The 19,675-nt window shown below is 36.6% G+C and overlaps 1 protein-coding gene across 2 annotated transcripts in view; it reads left to right on the top strand.

Moving 5' to 3' along the window:
• The first annotated feature begins 386 nt into the window (after positions 1-386).
• The window catches only part of LOC137397499 (extracellular serine/threonine protein CG31145-like), a 31,548-nt gene continuing 12,259 nt past the window's right edge, over positions 387-19,675 (top strand). The window contains exons 1-3 of one of the 2 annotated variants that reach the window (XM_068083801.1): positions 387-564; positions 1,584-1,772; positions 17,673-18,126. In XM_068083801.1, coding sequence (XP_067939902.1) covers positions 17,875-18,126 — 252 coding nt within the window. In that variant the 5' untranslated portion in view covers positions 387-564; positions 1,584-1,772; positions 17,673-17,874. The remainder of the gene's footprint in view (positions 565-1,583; positions 1,773-17,672; positions 18,127-19,675) is intronic. The other variant, XM_068083794.1, reaches the window with a different exon arrangement.

Here is a 19,675-nt window from a genome sequence, read left to right as displayed (position 1 = left end):
CAGGTAGTTGATCTGAGGCCCAGACAGAAGTTTACAAACATATGACAGAGGAGATAATTGGTTAGAATACTCCACAAAAATGTTCTGTAAGTTAGAGGTTGTTACGCGTAATGAGATGCAATTCATATGAGTAATAATCGTGGTTGCCATGGATACAATCAATCCTTATGCTCTATTCCTACTTAGCATGACAAAGTTTGTCCGCTGCGGAAGATAGTACAGCGCCAATACCTGCTAATGAGAATACCAATTCTACTGACAGGACATATTCGACACGCCGCTGTCACTGACCACAGCATATCACTAGGAAGTCATAAATCACAGCAGTTCAATTTCCATTGTGCACGCAGTTAGCTGTGTTCAGTGTGGCTACCGCGCTTCCTTCAACAATTGGTACACCTGATTGGAGGACTAGTCTCAGAGCTTCACACTTTCCTCATAATACGACTGCTATCAGGATCAATCTGATATCTGGTCTGTATTTTTCTTTGAACGAAGTGGACAGGCTTTCATCTAATCCGGAGTTGAATAGCTTAGTCGAGAAGAACAAGCTGTGGGCTCCAAGTAAGTACAGCAACCTGTTGCTGCGTGTCACTATCATTCACTGTTTTTACATTTTACCACCATTCATGTAAGGCAGTGTTTGGTCGTGTATGTTTGGATGTTTATTCATTTTGAGTGCCGACTTCCAAAGTTCTTCAAAGTTTTCAAAAACTCATCAAGCTGATTTAAAATCATTGTAAACCAGTAACTCAAAGGTTATTTTTTGTATTGCATTTGTAGCTGTTAGATAACTTGCACAAGGTTTGTTTATCCACAAGGTTCATGCCTAATATTTGCTTTTAAGCAGCACACAGGTCTAGGATTAACAAATAGATTGCAAAAACTACTGTAACACTAATAACTAGTATATAGTTCAACGACTGAAATGTTTACTTTGATAAGTCAGACTTTGACCAGACGTTTGCTGGGCACCTTGAAGTTCTAGCGGTCATGAAATATATGATGATTCCGTTTTTGTCTGCAACTGCAGTAGTGTTTTAAGTGAGATTCAAGTGACTCGCAGTTTGGGAATCTGAATAACATTGTTTTTATAGGTTTGTCTCATATGCTTGCCGGTTGTAAAAAGCGTGTTCCATTCTTTTCCTCTGTCTGAATGCTGCTCTTGTCATCACTCTTCCTTCTAAGGACTTTCTCTAGTCAATATCATGATAGTGCTCAAGCGAGTGTGATCAAATATGAAACTGGTATTCCTGCTTTGCCCAAATAAAATATCTAAAAAACATGCGCTAAGAAATTAGCTAGCAATTTTTTGTAAATAGTATTAGTGCTTTTATTAGTGAATCTGTATAATAGGCCGGTCAGTTTCCAAGGTCAGTAACAGTCATCGCTGGCTGAACAGTATCTCCATTAGACAGAAAGTTAAAAGCTAAGGTTCCAGTTAGTTGATAACATCTTTGACCTTTCTGCTGACATCTAAGAATATGAGGTGCATTATAGGCATTATTAGGCCCGCCTCAGGCCCACTAGGGAAACATTTTTCACTTCCTTTCAATTGTATCCCTGACATTTGCTTATTCTAGGAGAGCCTTGGTAAAAACATTGACACTTTCCAATTGGCTGTATGAGTCAGCACAACTAGTAGGAAAAGGAGCTAGGCAGCATGACGTAATTAAATCTCAACTTGCACAACAACAGCAGCTGACACCTTTCATGAACCAGCTGTTAGCATCACTAACTGTCTCTGGACCAGCTACATAACTAGGCAGCAGGTTAGAGAATATGTTGGAGCTTGACAATAATTAGCAGGTGTTTGAAAAAAAACTGCTGGACAAAACCTTGACAAGCACATCTTAATTTTAATTCACTTATTTCAGCATCGAAAAACTTACAAATAAGTTATAGACACCAATAACAGACAGGTCAGTAGGAAGGAGGTATATAGGTAGGCAGTAAGGAGGTAGAGGTAGGTGGTAAGGAGGTATATAGGTAGGTAGTAAGGAGGTATATAGGTAGGTAGTAAGGAGGTCTACAGGTAGGCAGTAAAGAGATATATAGGTAGGTAGTACGGAGAGATATAGGTAAGTAGTAAGGAGATATATAGGTAGGTAGTGAGGAGGTATATAGGTAGGTAGTGAGGAGATATATAGGTAGCAAGGACCAGGTGTTATGTAAAGTAGACTATGTATGATTTCTTTTAGCAACCTCTCCGACTAGAGACTTCAGGGTGGTTATTGCCTCCTTTCTCATCAGCTGTCTCCTCTATTAGCTATACATGAATATACAAAGTATGATTTGTAAAGTTATCATGTAGACTCTATGTTTAACTCTAATGCAAGTGTAGTTAGACCTCAAAATGCAAAGGTCATAGCAAAGGTCATAGCCCTGAACATATTTCAAGTTTGTCAAATTATCTACGTGACAGGTCAAATGAATGAATTAATTTTATCAAAACAATGAGTTCCTCAGCATGCGCAACTTTGATCTCTGTATATCCGGCTATTCGTAGCACTTTACTTCTATATATACTTTGAAACAGAACAGTTTCATATACTGTATAAGGATGTAAAAACACTCCATATAGTCATTACTACAAAAGTGATTGTGTACAAAGAAAGTTACTATCTCATCAACTCGTCGTGAACATATCTACTGCTTCATTGTCAGAGTGACATTTATTGTTTGAGAGGTTTTAATTAAAGTAACTTCAGATCAGAATACATGAAACAGTATGTTGAAGCTTTATTGCCAAGTCCTTTGTACTAATAGTGCTCACTGAGGCAGCCAACTCATCTAGTCATCTCTAGAAACTTTGTTCAAGAAGCTACAGATGTGGTTAGATAGTAATAAAATTGCTTTTTTTCCCTGTCTGATAACCGTATCAGATTTCAATGTCTTTTGAAGATCCTTCAAAGGATGACAGATAAAAGCGCTGCCGTTGAGAGAGTCAACTCGGCGGCAAGCATTAGTGTTTCTAATCTGGTGGTTGCTTTTTCGCCTGATCTGAGCGTTTTAACCGAGATCAAGTTTTTCGATTTTAATCTTGAAACACCCTGACACTTGGATCGCTTCAAACATAAAATAAATCGCAAATGATGGAAGAGCACTGATACTTTCTTATCAAATCTACTAAAAATTTTTGCAAGTTCATCTTTTTATAGGAAGTATGGCAGTAGCAAATTCAAGCATTTTATAAAAATGATTATGGGATAACTTGGTTTTAACCAGAAGGAATTTCCTTGAAGAACAATAGAACAATTTATAAACCTTTGGTTGTGCACACGAGCAGTAGCGCAGGCTAAAGACATACACTGTTATGGTTCAGACAGTTACGTAGCTGAGTAAAAGACTCAAGGATATGAGACTGCGTTAATACCTGCCCTTGTTTATTGTCTGAGGTGTTTGTGGAATTTTGTTAAAGATAGCCTAGTGCTTGTCACAAAACCAACTTTCACTACCAATATAATTATGAGTGCATTGAGGTTCCACCTAACCTTTAGGTTATGCATTGCTTAAGAACTACTGTTTGTCTGTCAATAAAAGTAATATTATATCCCTATAGCACAAAAGTCAGCAAAATTTAGTATTACTTTGTTTTCTATTAATCAAACTTGATTAAATAATACAAAAAACAGCCTATGCTGAATTTACCTGTTTTATCCGCACCAAAAACATAAAAACAGCCTATTTTTTCAATTTTCTCCTCTATACACTGGTTGGGAGTATTTGGTAAGCAGCGGGGCAATTGTAAAGTTGATGGCATTCAAGATGCCATCAAGGGCAGCCAAGGGAGGCATATCCAAAATTTGTTTTGATCTAAGTCGGCGTATGAAGAACGTTTTGCTGCGTAATCCTCGGAAAGCTCTTATATTAGACTGTGTACCTACTTATAAGTACCCCTCTACTGTGAGCCAAGATGGCTTCCACTACATTCAGCTCTATTCACATGGAAACATAGAGGTACTCCATCTTGTTTATAATCATGTACAAACTATCTAAGAATAAGGTTCATTTGTGCTGCAGCAAGGTGTGTGGGGGAGGAAAAGCCATCCTATATCGGCTGGGAAGATTGTCTAGTGTAACTTATAAAATATTAGAAATTTGTTGATGTCTGCAACAAATGCTCTGCGTAGCAAACTAGAGGTGTCCGACACAAGCTAACTCATTGCCCTTTACGTGTATAGAAATGATTTTTATTACAATGCTCAAAATATTCATTTTATACTTTTTAGTATTAATTATTATTCATTTTATTTATAAAACATGTTTTATTCAGAATATTGTTATGTTTTAGAGCAGCTGAGTTTTTATCAAGAGTAGAAATCCTTTTTTTCAGAGCGTTTCAAGTTTCATCTTAAAACATACTCTTTTGTCATTTATTAGCCCACCAGGTTGAAGTGGCAGAAACAAATATCAAGCATTCCTGTGGTGCACACCAGTGCACCAGCATTCACCGTTTTCCTCAGCCGCAAAGATCAACACTCGTGATTTTCCCACTAGGTTCCTATGTGTTAGGCTGTAGGCCAGTATGAATATGACTGTGGAGTCTTGATAAGCTAACCTATACATGCACATTCCAGACCAGGGGTTCTTAACCAGTGGGAAATTTCCCACCAGTGGGAAATTTGAGGATTTGAGGTGGGAAATTCTCAAGCTTCAGATTGAGAATATTGATTACGGCGCATTTCAAGGATATAGCTGTTGTACTGTATTTTCACCACATACATGGTGCAGATACATGCTTTCATTGTGGGTACAACTGTATTGATACGGAAACCAAGCCTCGTGATGTATCAAGCAGCTTATTGGATATTTAAATTACTCTATTGTTGTGTTTATCTTGAACTTTATTTTTCCATAAATAAAAAGTATATCATGACAAACTATCCATAAAATATGATTTCTATCACAGTTCAATTAATAGTTGATTCATTTTGACTGTATGGCAAAATGCTATCTGAAAAGCCTTCTCCGGCAATCTGAGAGTGGCAAAAATACCACAATTTTTGGCTGTTAGAGACGGGGAAATCTCGAAGTGTAGTTTGTCAAAGTGGGAAATACACTGAAAAAGGTTAAGAACCACTGTTCTAGACCAATTACCCTACTGACTAATTATTGCATTATTGTTTCATTGCATCATTCCTTCATTGCATGATTGCTTCATTGCATCATTGCTTCATTGCATCATTGCTTCATAGCATTATTGCATCATTGCCTTATTGCATCATTCTTTCATTGCATCATTGCATCATTGCTTCTTTGCATCATTGCTTCATTCCATCATTGCTTCATTGCTTCTCTGCATAATTGCATCGTTGCTTCATTCCATCATTGCCTCATAGCCTCAATGTTTCATTGCATCATTGCTTGATTGAATCATTGCTTCTCTGCATAATTGCAGCCTTGCATCATTTATAATTATGTTACTGTGTAAATCTATGGTTGCCTCAGGTACAATAAATTAAAATTTCTCTCTTTTTCATTTAAAATTCTTATTGTGAAACCAACAATGTTAACAGCTTTGTAACAAATACTCTGCATTTCAATAAAACATTTATTGCTTTTAATGATTTGTTTAAATTTATAGCATAAAGATACCTATTGTATGAAATGTAATATACTGCAATATATTGTACAAGTTGTAATATACTGCAAGCATCACATGAAATCCTAAAAATTCTTGTTGGCAAGCTGATAAATACCAGCTCAATTGTAAGCAGCATGTCATTACAACTGTTTGCTGTCAGTAAGGCTCAACTGGTCGATGCATTAGTCACTTGATGGTTAAAATACTTTGTTTTGATATGAGCTGCTTACTAACCTATGACCTTTCACATGTTCACTAGCAAGTACAGTGCACCCTCGAGATACGATTACCCTGATATACGATTTTTTCACCTTACGAAGTCAAACATTGTGATATCTTCACCTCGCTATACGAATTTTATTTCACCATACGAATTTGAGAAAAGTTTCGCCCGAGTTAAAATTTGGCCGTCGGTGTGCTCATAACACACGTCGAAATAAAAAAGACACCGAAATATGGTTTCCCGAAAAAATTCTTAGAACGTTTAGAAGAGACACGATGATCGACTTCTCTCATATCCGCGTGGAAAATTTCGTGTAAAATGCACAAGCGAGAGCAAATATTCATTTGTAGCGTTATTATACCTTTTACTATAAACTTTTAAGTCAGCATACGTATATAACTACAAGTATCTACATTTAATTCGTTATCTATGGAATCTGAGACCGATACAAACGTTACAAAACGAAGGAAAATTGATTTCTATGTCAACAAAGTTGGATGTCGTAAATAAGAAGAAGGGACCCGTATTATCAACATTGTCAAGGAATATGATCACAACCAATCAGCATTTGCAATTATTATTAAAACAAGAACTCCATTAAAGCAAGCACAAGAAAGAGCTTTCGACTGAAGATTTGAATGAGCTAGGTCATGCACGCGATCAGCATACAAAAGGAGCAACCATTTAGTAAAGGCGAGGATGTAGAAGATACAGGAAACCCGCATTCGCAGAAATATTTTGTGTTTAATTTACTGATGTGGACTGGTACATTAAAACAATGCATGTATAATATATATTATTTATCTCTTGTGTGGCATGTTTTTCATATTTTATTTGTTTCCTTTTGATTTTATGTTTTATTCTCTTGTTTAACCATGTCTTTGCATATGGGCTTGTTATCCTATACGTGAATACAATTCATCGTATGTATGTATGTAACGCATATAACTAGCTGCTCAGGATAGTTGACGCATCCACATTACTTTCTGAAACTTGCTAAAGCCCTGTCCCCCCCCCATAGGGTATAAATACGTACAAACTGTATGTATGGTTACATTGATTTTTGTGCACATTTCATACAAGACAAACTACTGTACCACATTCTCTGGATCCTTTTACAAGCGCTAGCTAGCAATTTTCTCGTTGAAAAGGTAGAAGAATTGGACAGGAATGGACAACTTCTTTTAGCCTGCTAAAAAATTCCAATTCATTACGTTTTAAATTTATTTTCAAGTGTGCAGCACCATAATTAGCATTGATACGCTTTTGCCTCATCTCTTTTACTCGCTACATGTACCAGCTAAAGCCACTTTACTCCAAAGGTATGTACGTCCTGTGTAGAAAATAAAATTTTATTTTTCTTTTCGGTGGCCATTAAATGGTCAAGTGTGCGAGGTGCCGCTTTCTATAACTGCATCGCTCGGCCTCATTGATTTAGGTTGAAAAAGGTTTCAAACAGATAGGCTAAAGTTTATAGTGAAAGTGAAAATAAGAACTGCTGAAGGATAAAATTTCGTGATAAAAAGTTGATACACACTAAAACTTAGTTTTAAGTTTAGGTTTAGCAAGCTAAATTTACTTGAAGTGAATTCAAAGTTTATGTTATGCACACCTTTTGAAGGCAAGAACTCCTTACCGTACGTACTGCATTTGGTACACACATTATAATTTTGCGTTTTATTGCAGATCATAACCATTAAAATACACTAAATACAATACAGTTACTGTAGGTGACTATAATTACTAAAGTTAGCATACTATTTTGTTGCTAATTGTCAATATGTACACATTTTTGTAAAAAAAATTGACGATTTTGACCAGGGGGTGTTTGCATTGTTTAATTACAATGGTCTCTATACCCCGATATACGAATTTTTCACCATACGATGCCAACCCTAGAACGAATTAACATCGTATCTCGAGGGTGCACTGTACGTGAAATGATGCTTTATCTTGAATACTTGAGTGCACCAATGGTGGTGTCTGCTACGTGAGAAGGAATGTTTTCTGGAAACTTCTATCCATCCAGATCACGTTAGAATGAGTGAACCGCTATTGGTCCACTTAATGTGAAATATAGAAAGTGGTGCCCGCCATTGCTTCTCAAGTTCTAGGACTGTTCTTTGATGACTACATGCGAGTTTTGTTCATAATTATGACCAAAATATCTAATTTTGGGTAGCTAAAACACCAATAAAAAATAATGACATTCAGTCTTTCAGATAAAAAATTCAAAGTGTGAAATTGTCACAGAGAAACTTTACTCAAAATGTCTTATAATTTTGATATGATACAACAATGAACATCACTTTCGTTTGCTATATAAAAATTTGAAAGGTGCAAATTGGCGCACTCGTCCCTAAGGATCAGCATTCATGGCTGATAGCCAAGCTGGAATCCATTTTACTGTTTATGTTGGAATTTCCTTTGGACTTTCCAGGCCTCAGAGTTATAGAGACTGTAAATATTGATACCTAGTCTAAACTGTCTGATGGTTGATTCTACTTATCACAGCGGTAGGCCACTGATATTACTACTAGCTGGCTTTTGCTATAAGATACTCCAAATAACTCAACTCTAAAACACTCCAAACTGGTAAAGATTGCTCTGCATTCACCGCCTTACATAGTATGTGATATTGATAGTGCTCTGTAAAGCAAGGTAGTCAAGGCAGTTGAACCACAGCTTTAATAGTGAGGAAAACCGATGGACATCAATCGAAGACCAAAACATAAAAACTGTACAGCTTTGGTCTTTTGATTGGACGAACTTTTGTTAGCGAATACGATATTTACTTAATTTTGTCGGTCAGTTTGTTTAATGGAAATTCACAACGCTGTAAATTAAATTTCATGACAATAGAATATTTTCTGAGTTTGTTTCTCGCTCATGTCAAACCTTAATCCTGTCGGTACAAATAATGGTCTTCAGAATCGTCGTGTCGACTGCGATGCGGATACACAGTTAGATTCCTTTAATTAGTTTGTAAAGTCGAAGATTTGCGAGTTGGCGCACCGTGAGAATTCCTGGTTACAACAGCAACAGCTGGGATCTGATCTGATTTGAGATTGTAGAAGTGTAATTGCCATCTAACCTCCCAGGAGCTAGCTAGACTTTGCTAATGGCTGCTAACGTAAATAACAAGGTGTAGACATGTAAGAGGGCACTTTCTTGGCATGTGATCTGCAAATTAGTTAAATCAAATTATATAATCTAATTTGCGATGCCGTTTGATTTACTGGAATACCGGCAGCAACGCAGTCAGACGCTGCGTAGGTTATAAGGCTAATTACCACCTTGACATTGTTTAGGCAACACTTGACCTATAGAATATAGGTTGAATGTCGAGCGATGCGTGTGTGTTGTGCAGTGCTGGATCTATAATAAGTTTCTATACAGTGATAGCGTAGCAACACACCCACATACGGGCTGAAATGCCATCATAAATACAGCTGTGTAGCTCTCATTCTATCGTGATTCAGTGTCGTTGATTGAAAGCAAAACACCTATGCATTGCGTCATCTTTGTGCCAATGAAACGGTCTTAGCGACGAGTGGCATCGCACTTGTACGTGTGCACCACAAATAGCGACATGAAAGTAGCAGTTTTTTCTTCTGATCATCCATGGTTTGTTTTGTCCTTGACCTCTTAAAGATACAACATCGATGTACAATACTATGCTCTACTATAGCACCCTATAGAAATATGATCTGCTTGTTGGCCCAGCATAACCTTCTGCACTGGTGCACCCAGGTGTCACTGGTGCACACAGGGGTCACTACAATATTCCTGTATGAAAACGTAGCATTTGTTCTGAAGTTTGTGCTGAGCTAGTCTTGTTCTTCCTTCACCCCTGCAGAGGTTACTCAACGCATCTTCACTGCATGTAAAGTTCAAATGTTTGTTGTGAACACAAATAACAATAGCAATTATCACGGCTATTAATCTCTGATGTAGCCTACTACTAGCTGTGATCTAACCAGTTCCAGCTAACTGCTAGAGAGCCTTATTCTTGCTAATGCCATGATATAAAATCCATTTTATGACAGTCACAGTAATCCTTCAGTTTAAATCTTTTATACAGTTGACTAGCTGACACTGCCTGCTTGTAAACAGGAAATCTTACTTGTAAATCAACCTTATGCAGCTTAATGAACTTACAATCTTTTGCAGAGAATCATCAATTTTTTATACTAAAAAGTGGTAATATTATTTTATTTGGGCATAAAATATTATGAATATTTCACTGTGATCTTACATGCAAACAGTGTATGCTGCATTCGAGTTGTATTATCCGGATAAATAGGGTATGCTGCATTAGTTGTATTATCCAGATAAATAATTATCCTACCAAGTATTATCTGAATTAAGCCTTGAAACTTTGTGATTTCTATTCACTTCAAAAATCTTATTTCTCAAGATGGTAGTTGGATTCATAAAAGCCTATTGAAGATTTCAGCCATCAGGGTTACACTGCACTTAACAACTTGCATCATACCTTCTCATGGTGTGCCGCTCAACTGCTTACAGTCTATCATTGCTATCTTAGAAAGACGACTCCAACTCATCATTAGTCTTGTGAATTGCTTGTACACTCGCTAACTTCATTGATGTAAACTGTAAAGCATGGATTGGTCCAGTCTGCATGGGAAGATAACTCTTTAGTTTAGTATTTTTTGTGGATGTCTTCTGTGTGACAGAGCGATTATTTTTTCTTTTTATGGAGTTACTCAGTGGACAGGAAACCACATTAGGGTTATTGCCAAACAGTAGACCAGTTTGACCGAGTTTTTGCATTGTTTGGAAATGTTGATCCAAATATAATTGCTGACAAATTGTGTAGTCAAGCTCCATCAAGGGTTTGTGATTAACAGCTCAAAATTTAAAGAGATTTTCGGAAGTAAAACTAAGACGAGGCAACTGCTATGAGAGGAACTACAAAAATAAGCAGTTGATGAAGTGAATTAATTAAATTTCACATAGTTAATGGCATGAGAATGTTTAATTTTATTATGGGCGAATGCTTGATGGATGAGCATGACCTAAAATTGGACCAAATGTGGGCACTGATCTTGCAAGTGGTTTTGCAAGCTGATTTGCCAATAGAAGTTACTTTGCTAGTCATAACATGGTTCGCTAATAACAAACCAGGTTGCCTCATCGATACTTAGCAATGTCAATCTAAAAGCATATCTCACCATTGATCTGTTAACCATAGTCCATGTCGTGAATTAGGCTGACCTTTTCAAAAGATCGATTTTTCTAAAACATGGAATTACGATATTTTTTGATAGATCCATGGTTACCACAACATTGACCTTTTTCTAACTGTCTCAGTAACATCCTGTTTTATCTTTGAATGCTTCGTGAAGTGTTAGCCATTATGGCATAAATTGCAGAATTGTGAAATTGTTGACTTTGATTTTTATCATTTATAAAAATATTTTTACCTAAACATAATCAGTATGTCTATTGCTTTGAAAGCCTAAAACTAATTTTTGGCACAAACTTCTCACCGATATCTTTAAGCTGACTTTGTTATGATGAATATATTCTTGACAGGATCAATGTTACATGACAGCTGTATTGATACAGTTGTGATCAGACTGTCTAGCTAGATGTCAGCCTTTTGCTGTGCTTTGCTGATCTTCTCGTATATTAAATTTCTGCCAGTCAAATTTGCACTATTATTTGATCATAACTCATCTCAAGAGCTCATTCATGAAGATGCACAGCTTCACATTTATAATGGAGAGCCAACATTCATTTGAAGCACCTGCAAGTACCTGCAAAACATTTTTGTCACAGATTGTTGCTGATGTTTTCGAACAAACTTTTCATGGTTTATTTAACACTAAATTAAAAATAAAGTGGGTTATTATTGAAAATGTTACTATTAATTTGGTTTCCAGAGTGCTTTGTGTACTGAGAGCTGCCTGGAGTTATTATACCCTTAATTACCCCTAGAAACATAAAACTACGTTTACCAAGCAGACTAGGTTAGAGTGAGGAAGGATTAACACACCGTGCAAGTCTGGAGTAGAAAATTTGTTATAAGTTGACCTCTTTTCGATATTAGCACTAGAAGCTATGATTTGACAACCAGACATTCTGTTATACTGGCTGTTCAGTCTTGCATCAGCATTCAATTTGACAATTTGAACACGTGGAGGTTTTTTTACAGTCAACCCCTTTAAGGCTGTTGTTCAACGAATGCCGGTACACAGTGCACATTCTTATGTAAGTAATTTAAAATTCTGATTTGTTTTCTTTTAGTAATAGCCTATAGAACTCCGTGGTCACTGAGAAGTATCACTACTTACCATATTTATTTTTATTTAAACATTAATTATAGACTAGCCAGAATTCTTACAGGTGGTGCTAGTCATATGCTAATGAGAACATAAACCAAGTGGATTCACTGACAAAATATTCTGATATGCGAATCGACCATTTGACTGTAACAGATTGCTTCTTTCAAGTATAGCTAGATTGCTGGTGATTATTGCAAGAGTGATTGTTATAATTAAAATATTTTGCCGGTTTATCTAAAACCTAATAACATATTATACAACCGCTTACAAAATTTTTCTTGGTTAAAAAAGTCCTGGTGGTTGTTGTGGATTGATGAACCATTTTATGTAGTCAAGTTTTATATAGAAGGTTATATATTTATTAGCTGTTCTACTTTGCCCAGAAAATCATCGTCAGCCATTTTAGACAGATGAAAATTAGTTTGTCACTTCCTTCGTCTTTCTATATCATGGACTACTCTAGAAAGGGTTTGGTGTTGCACTCTGAGACCCTTGGCATCAGTTCCTTAGGATATTCATAAGCCTTTATATATTCAGCGGATGTTAATTAAAGGCGTGCTCAAGTCAGTAATGCTCTGAGCTCAGACAAACTGCCTTGACATTGGGCTGCAGTACATTTCTTAAATTGTTTTATTATACATTCCGACATCAAAAAAGGTTGGTCTATACTTTGTATGAATTCTCGTCAATCAATAAAATTTCTGTGGTTCAAAATTAACACATGCTCTAATGATATAACGCAAAGAGGTTGGGTGTAGCATGGCTGCAAACCAAAATGATGTCTTCAGTTATGTCAGGTGAGCCAATAGGCTGTTCACAGACAGCCAGCAGGTTACCCGTCAATGCTACCTGTGACACACCCTTAACGTCTGTTGTCTTTGACAATTGTCATCCTTGAAGCTTGTCATCTACTGAATATTTATCAATCAGCAAGAACGCTTTGTTATAGGTTGCACCCTGAACCATAAGTTTCTACCACAGCGAAAAGAGTGAACGATATGCTCAAATCATATGAGAATCAATGCAAAAATTAAACTGTGCTGCTGTCGCTGGAATCCTTGCCTCTCATGACCTGCTTATATGCATAACAGAAATTTTCTTAATCAAACGGTATAGCAAGAATTGTGAGATGAGAATCGCTGTGTTTCCATGCTTTAAATGGATTAGGAGTTGCCCGCCGCCGATGAATTCACACCCCCACCATTTCAACGATTCATAGCTAAACTATATATGTGCGTGCGTGTGTGTTTATTTTATTTCATCAGTTAGTAAAAATATAACATTAAGCAAAATGAAGATATAGTTATAATATTGATTAAGTTAAACAAAATAAATGAAAGCTTAGTTCCTACTTGTTAAGGCATGATGAGGCCCGCATACGCAGTAGCACTGCAGCCAGTCGAGGCACTGAGACCATAGCTCCGCGACATATACATATAGATCTTTCTAAGATTTGCGTGCATCCCTCAAAATAATACTTGTTAAAATAGACTCGCTTTCTCACAGCGACTGCCTTTGCACAATTCTAGCGAAGCGAAATGACGTCGAATGCGTTTGGATTTTACCATTAGGAGTGGAAGCAACTCCGAATTGATCGTCGATGCTAATGTAACTCTTTAAAGAGATTGGTAGATGAGGGATACCAAGTTCCTTTGACAGCAGCATACTCGGGGGGGGGGGGGGATGGCTAACTATGCGCTATAAGTTCAAATTATGCTAGCTCACTCAGTTGGACTCACCATTTCTATCTCCTGGGTGGTCCAAACTACACAATTCACTAGTATATTTATAACAATATAAAACATCTTAGACTTCTCTGCAGTCATAGGAAAATATGAAATGATTTTTTCGGAAATGGTAAACAGAAGGTTTCAGACTCACCAATAACAGTATTGTACACTTACAACTGACCAATTGATAAACTGTAGATTTGAAAAAGGGAGACGATTTTGTAAGTTTGATGCTTTTAAAAATGACTTAACAGTCTTATAGAATGTTGTTAAGAAAGGATTGACAGCCAAACTCTTTATATTCGAGAAAATAATTGTGTTGTTGGCATCGTTTGAATACTGTTTGGTAACATGCAGATCAGTAAAGCCAATCAGCAGGAGTATAAATCAATTGGAAATTTGAGAAGTCTCTTGTCACATCTCTGATGATTGAAAGAATTACCATCAACTGCTCTAGTCTGTATTAGGCGCTGCTAAGTTAAATATAGAAACACTTTCAACAGATAAAACCTTTTGGTTTCAACAGATAATAACTGCATACAAATGCTGAACAGAGTCAAGTGTTGCGGCTAGATTTGTAGGTCAATCTAGTTCATGATTATTATGAGGTTTAAAACTGAAGGCTATTCGTCTACAAACTGTAGCAGACCTTTATAAGAGCTATCAGGAGTTTCTGAGGACATTCTGCTTCTTAAATAAATAGCTTCCTTCAGCATCTACTTGGGATATGAATGGCTAGTTTCCGCACCTGTCTCAAGTGCTTTGGACAGAGTATTTCGCAGGCATGTTGTCTCGAGTATTCAATATGCAGGAGAGAGTAAAGATATATTTTTTCTGGCTGTTTCTTTGCAAGTGGCTAATCAGTGGGTTGTATAATTTGGGAGCCAGCACAGAAATATACGTAATTTGGTTTTACAACGCTTAAATAATGCTGAACAACTAGTGAAAAGCTCGGCGCTGCTTAGGATTTTTATCATTTTAAATTGAAGAGCAAGTGGGTGTTTCTCAAGAACCAGACAGTGTTTTGAAACCAAATGCTTCTAGCTACCCGGCGGAAGGCACGGAGCATATGCGGGTGAAGTTTCGATAAAATCTGCCTAAAATGTGAAACCGCCTAGTGTTTATGCGGATTAACGGATAGACAGGCACACAGACAAACAGACACACAGGCAAACAGACACACAGGCACGCGTACAGAATGACACAATGACACACAGACAAACAGACACATAGACACAATGACACACAGACACACAGACACATAGACACACAGACACACATACAATGACGCAGTGAAATTTATTAATGCATGTATACATGTAAATTAGCAATCAGTGATCCGTTTGTGATTTACATACATGTGCATGTATATAAGACCATTGTTAGATAATCTAGCATGAGGAAAGAAGATCCGACTTCAGTGTATATCAGACATCCTGCTGGGCATGCAGATTTCTCATAACAGTAAATCAACTTGCAATCCAGTTCAGCGTCAGAGTGTAGATTTTACTGGTCAATGAAGCATTACTTATATAGAATTACATACATGTAAGTGTACATTGTACAGGTATATTTTGTTTTATTATATGTGTTCATAGAGTTTAGGAATGATTCGGATTTAAAGCCTAACATAATATCTAATGTCAATGAAAACTTAACATTTCAAAGACACACTGAAACATAACTACTTTTGTTCAATGTTATTTTTCAGACGTTAAAATTTATAATGAATGATATGTAGCTCTGTACTCTGTAGCTCCGTACTTAACTACAGTTTAGGTTTCATCAGAAAGTATCGTTATTTTTCTATCATTTGCGATTGTTTTTGATGTTTGAGATGATCTGACTGCCAGGATGTTTCCAGATTGAAATCAACAAAACTTGATTACAGTTAAAACACTCAGATCAAGTGAAAGTGTGATTATGATGTCTACAGTTGCACTTCGGCAAAGAATTTGACAGAATAGAGGCTCGTAATGCTGCAACTTGAATGCAATAGCCAATAAGAATAACGAAAGAGACAGGCAGCCGTGCAACTAGTAGCCTCCTTTCGGCGCATATTTTATTCTGAACGTTTTTAATCACGATCAAGTTTTATGCATTTTAATCTAGAAACATCCTGGCAGCCAGATCACCCAAGCATTAAAAGCAATCGCAAATGATAAAAAATTACAGACACTTTTCAATAAAATCCATTAAAAATTAGTATAAGTTATTCTGTAAAGGTGGAGATGAATGTGACGTTGATTATGCGGTTCCTGTAACATGATATGCTGAAAGTGATCCACAGGCTATTATGGCTTCAGCTGTGATTTAACTCTGCAGCACTAACAAACTACTCATTCTAAATATAACAAAAACAATTAAATAGAAAAAATATTTGCTCACCTTACCACAGTCTATTTTGAAAATGCAAGAGATTATTAAATTTAAATGAGCAATGTCTACAGCTGTGGTAAACAATGTCTACAGCTGTGGTAAACAATGCCTACAGCTGTGGTAAACAATGCCTACAGCTGTGGTAAACAATGTCTACAGCTGTGGTAAACAATGTCTACAGCTGTGGTAAACAATGTCTACAGCTGTGGTAAACAATGTCTACAGCTGTGGTAAACAATGTCTACAGCTGTGGTAAACAATGTCTACAGCTGTGGTAAACAATGTCTACAGCTGTGGTAAACAATGCCTACAGCTGTGGTAAACAATGTCTACAGCTGTGGTAAACAATGTCTACAGCTGTGGTAAACAATGTCTACAGCTGTGGTAAACAATGCCTACAGCTGTGGTAAACAATGTCTACAGCTGTGGTAAACAATGTCTACAGCTGTGGTAAACAATGTCTACAGCTGTGGTAAACAATGTCTACAGCTGTGGTAAACAATGTCTACAGCTGTGGTAAACAATGGAATGCCAAGCCCAGAGTTTTTTGCTATCCTAATAAAGGCTTCATCCCCCCTGCAAAGACTTATAATTAGTAAAGATTAATTACATAATATGTAATTATTTTATAATTGTATTTATACTCAAAGATTTGATAGTTTTTATGAGTATGGTAAAAAACTTTTAATCCCGCTGTTAGTTTCCATGACTCGGGCTTATAAAATTTGTAACATGGCTCACGTACTTGTTAACATGATAAATACTGAATGCACGCAAAGAATCACAACTAAATCTAATCGATACGCCTTCAATACTATAAATCCTAATTTTGCCCATCCTTGCACAAGTATGTTTATATTCTAAATTTATTCGGTGACACCACCCAGCTTGTGCTAAAGAATGCTCTGTGATTTCCGTCTGACCGACCAGCTGAGTTCTCTGCTTCACCAGCTATGCTAATTCATTCCCTTCACCAGCCGCTCCTTAAGCCAAGCAATCTGTATTTAAATATTTTAGTTGTTCTAGTGCCATTGTAGGGGCTTGTTGCAACTTGGAAGTGACACGTAAAAATTAATTACTTTGCGTCAAATATTTTGTATTGCTTATCGAGTCTGGTTTGCAAGTATCAACTAGAAGAAGATCCTGAAAACACACTATTTTAAAGCAAAAAAAATGCTATAAGAATTTTAATAATTCTTTTAAACTAATTGTGTCTGTTTTATCTAACAGCAGTTTAAAAACTTTTTATGTAAATTTATTGCATAAAGCTTATGATATTTTTTTACTGCACATTCAGGTTATGTTTTCTTCTAGTTCAACTTCCACAAGATTTTTGATAGATCGATGGAGGTTCTTTTCCTTTGAGATCACTCATTCACTCCTGCTGGTTGACTACCGAATGCATGAAGGGTCTGCAACTTCCAGCATTTCTTTTTTAGATTCCAGTGAACACAGCTGTGGCTTGCTACGCTGCCTGACACAGCTGCTGTCCTGATCAATACTGCTACACCCGACTAGTGCTGCTATTCTGAAGGTGAAATACGATCAAGTGAGAATTGTTGCTGGGTCATCAGACAGATGCCTCCGAGTCACGTCTGCTGACATTGTGCAAGACTGGCTGAAGGCCTGACATTATTTCCAATGACGATGAAGCTCAGATCGAGACTAACGTTGTTGACAATCATTGGACTAGCTGGACTTGTATTTTTGTTTATGGTAACTATTCTGCACCCAGCGTCTATCGATGGAAATCACGCAGGAGAAAGCCTCTACAAAGCAGCCAACTCTCATCTCGCCATGCCAAGGAACCTGGTGGATAAGAGTTCTTGGGCCGTGTCGAACTTTACGAGCGCAGACTACCAGTTTCACGATGAGCCAGCCCGAGGTCACAAGGTATGCAGATATAAAACGAAATACTGTATTTCATTTTCTTAGTATAGAACACTAGATTTTTTAACGCTAGCATGCTGCTTGTAAGCCTCTGGTCAAAACATGTTTATTATTGTTACAAGGAATGCTTGAGTGTGAAACAACTGCTAATCCTCGGCTATTCATCTAGTTTAAAAATGTTGTTGGGAGCCACTATTAAGCTTTGAGTTCGTCACTGTGTGGATAATGCCAAGATGGTTTTACTCTTAAAAGTTAGGTATTGTAGATTGACATAACTTTCTAGCTTTGTATCGCAATATATTGCTGTTGCTTCTATTAATATTTCTTCTGATCGTAATTACGAATGCAAAAATGACACACAGTTGTCAAAGTGCCTTTTATTCAAAAGAGCTACTTTTCCTTTTTATATTGGGCTGTCTACTAGTGGCCCGTGCGTTCTGGTGTAAGCCATATAGCTAGGATACTGGAAAATCTTACATTTTTCTCACATGAAAGCTTTGGCAGTGAGTGGCAGTCCGGTGCTCCTGAAAGCATTGCTTCAACCATATTAAGATCTGCTGTTCTATTTACCAAATTTCTTTTATTCACCAGCTTTATACTCTATGATATACATGTGTATATATATACAATATTTATATATTAAATTTATATATTAAAATATATATTACATATATTATATATAATATATTACTTATATTATATATAATCTTTACTATAATAAGAGCCGTGTTCATCCGTCTGTTCATCCGTCTGTTCGTCCGCCTGTCTGTCCGTCTGTCCGAAGCCGCACTAAGAGTATTAGGAAACATTGTGAATCTGAACCCAGTGCTTCAGATTCACTTCAAGAGTCAAGCACACTAGCACTACGCTGCTCAATCACCATGCTGTGTTGCCAAGTAATTATGGATATAGTTATCACTCATGACGATCTCTCATGGTCCACAGGACTGCTAGCGTACTAGTATAAATTATATCATATGATGACCATTACATACCACAGAACAATAATAACATGTTTTAAAATCTATGCCTGCTTTACATGGAGTTAACCTACAAACCAAATATAATTTCTGACCTTGCTTGACGTTGGATCGGCAACCCCATAATTCTCATAGTCCTACACACTGTAAGTGGTAATATGGCAACAGCCTTTATAATTTTGAAGTGCTTGAAGTTTTTTCATTAACTTATAAAAGTTACAAACCTGTAACCACAAGAAAAAAAATGTTATCCATGATTGAATAAGAAAAATAATTTTAAATTTAACGAGCCCACTTTTTAAATGAACAGACCCGGTGGCAAGTGCAAAGCTATATTTTTGTAAAAAGCAATAAATAATGGTCTTTTTACCTTGCTAGCTTGAGTTTGTTTTATATTAGTGCTAAATGATATGAGATATCGTAACAGTTGGATAAAAATTTAAAAATTACAACAATGTTTTACTGAAAATTTTTACAAAACTTAAAAAATATGTAAGTCTGCTAACATTATTAAACTAATTACCTCTTTGATTTCTGGTTGACTTGATGATTGTTACGCATAAAAGAACAAA

The sequence above is a fragment of the Watersipora subatra genome, chromosome 1 (assembly GCF_963576615.1).
Source record: "Watersipora subatra chromosome 1, tzWatSuba1.1, whole genome shotgun sequence".
In the NCBI taxonomy this organism is placed as follows: domain Eukaryota; kingdom Metazoa; phylum Bryozoa; class Gymnolaemata; order Cheilostomatida; family Watersiporidae; genus Watersipora; species Watersipora subatra.
Note: the sequence above shows the minus strand (reverse complement) of the source record. Positions and strands in the feature narration are given on the sequence as shown.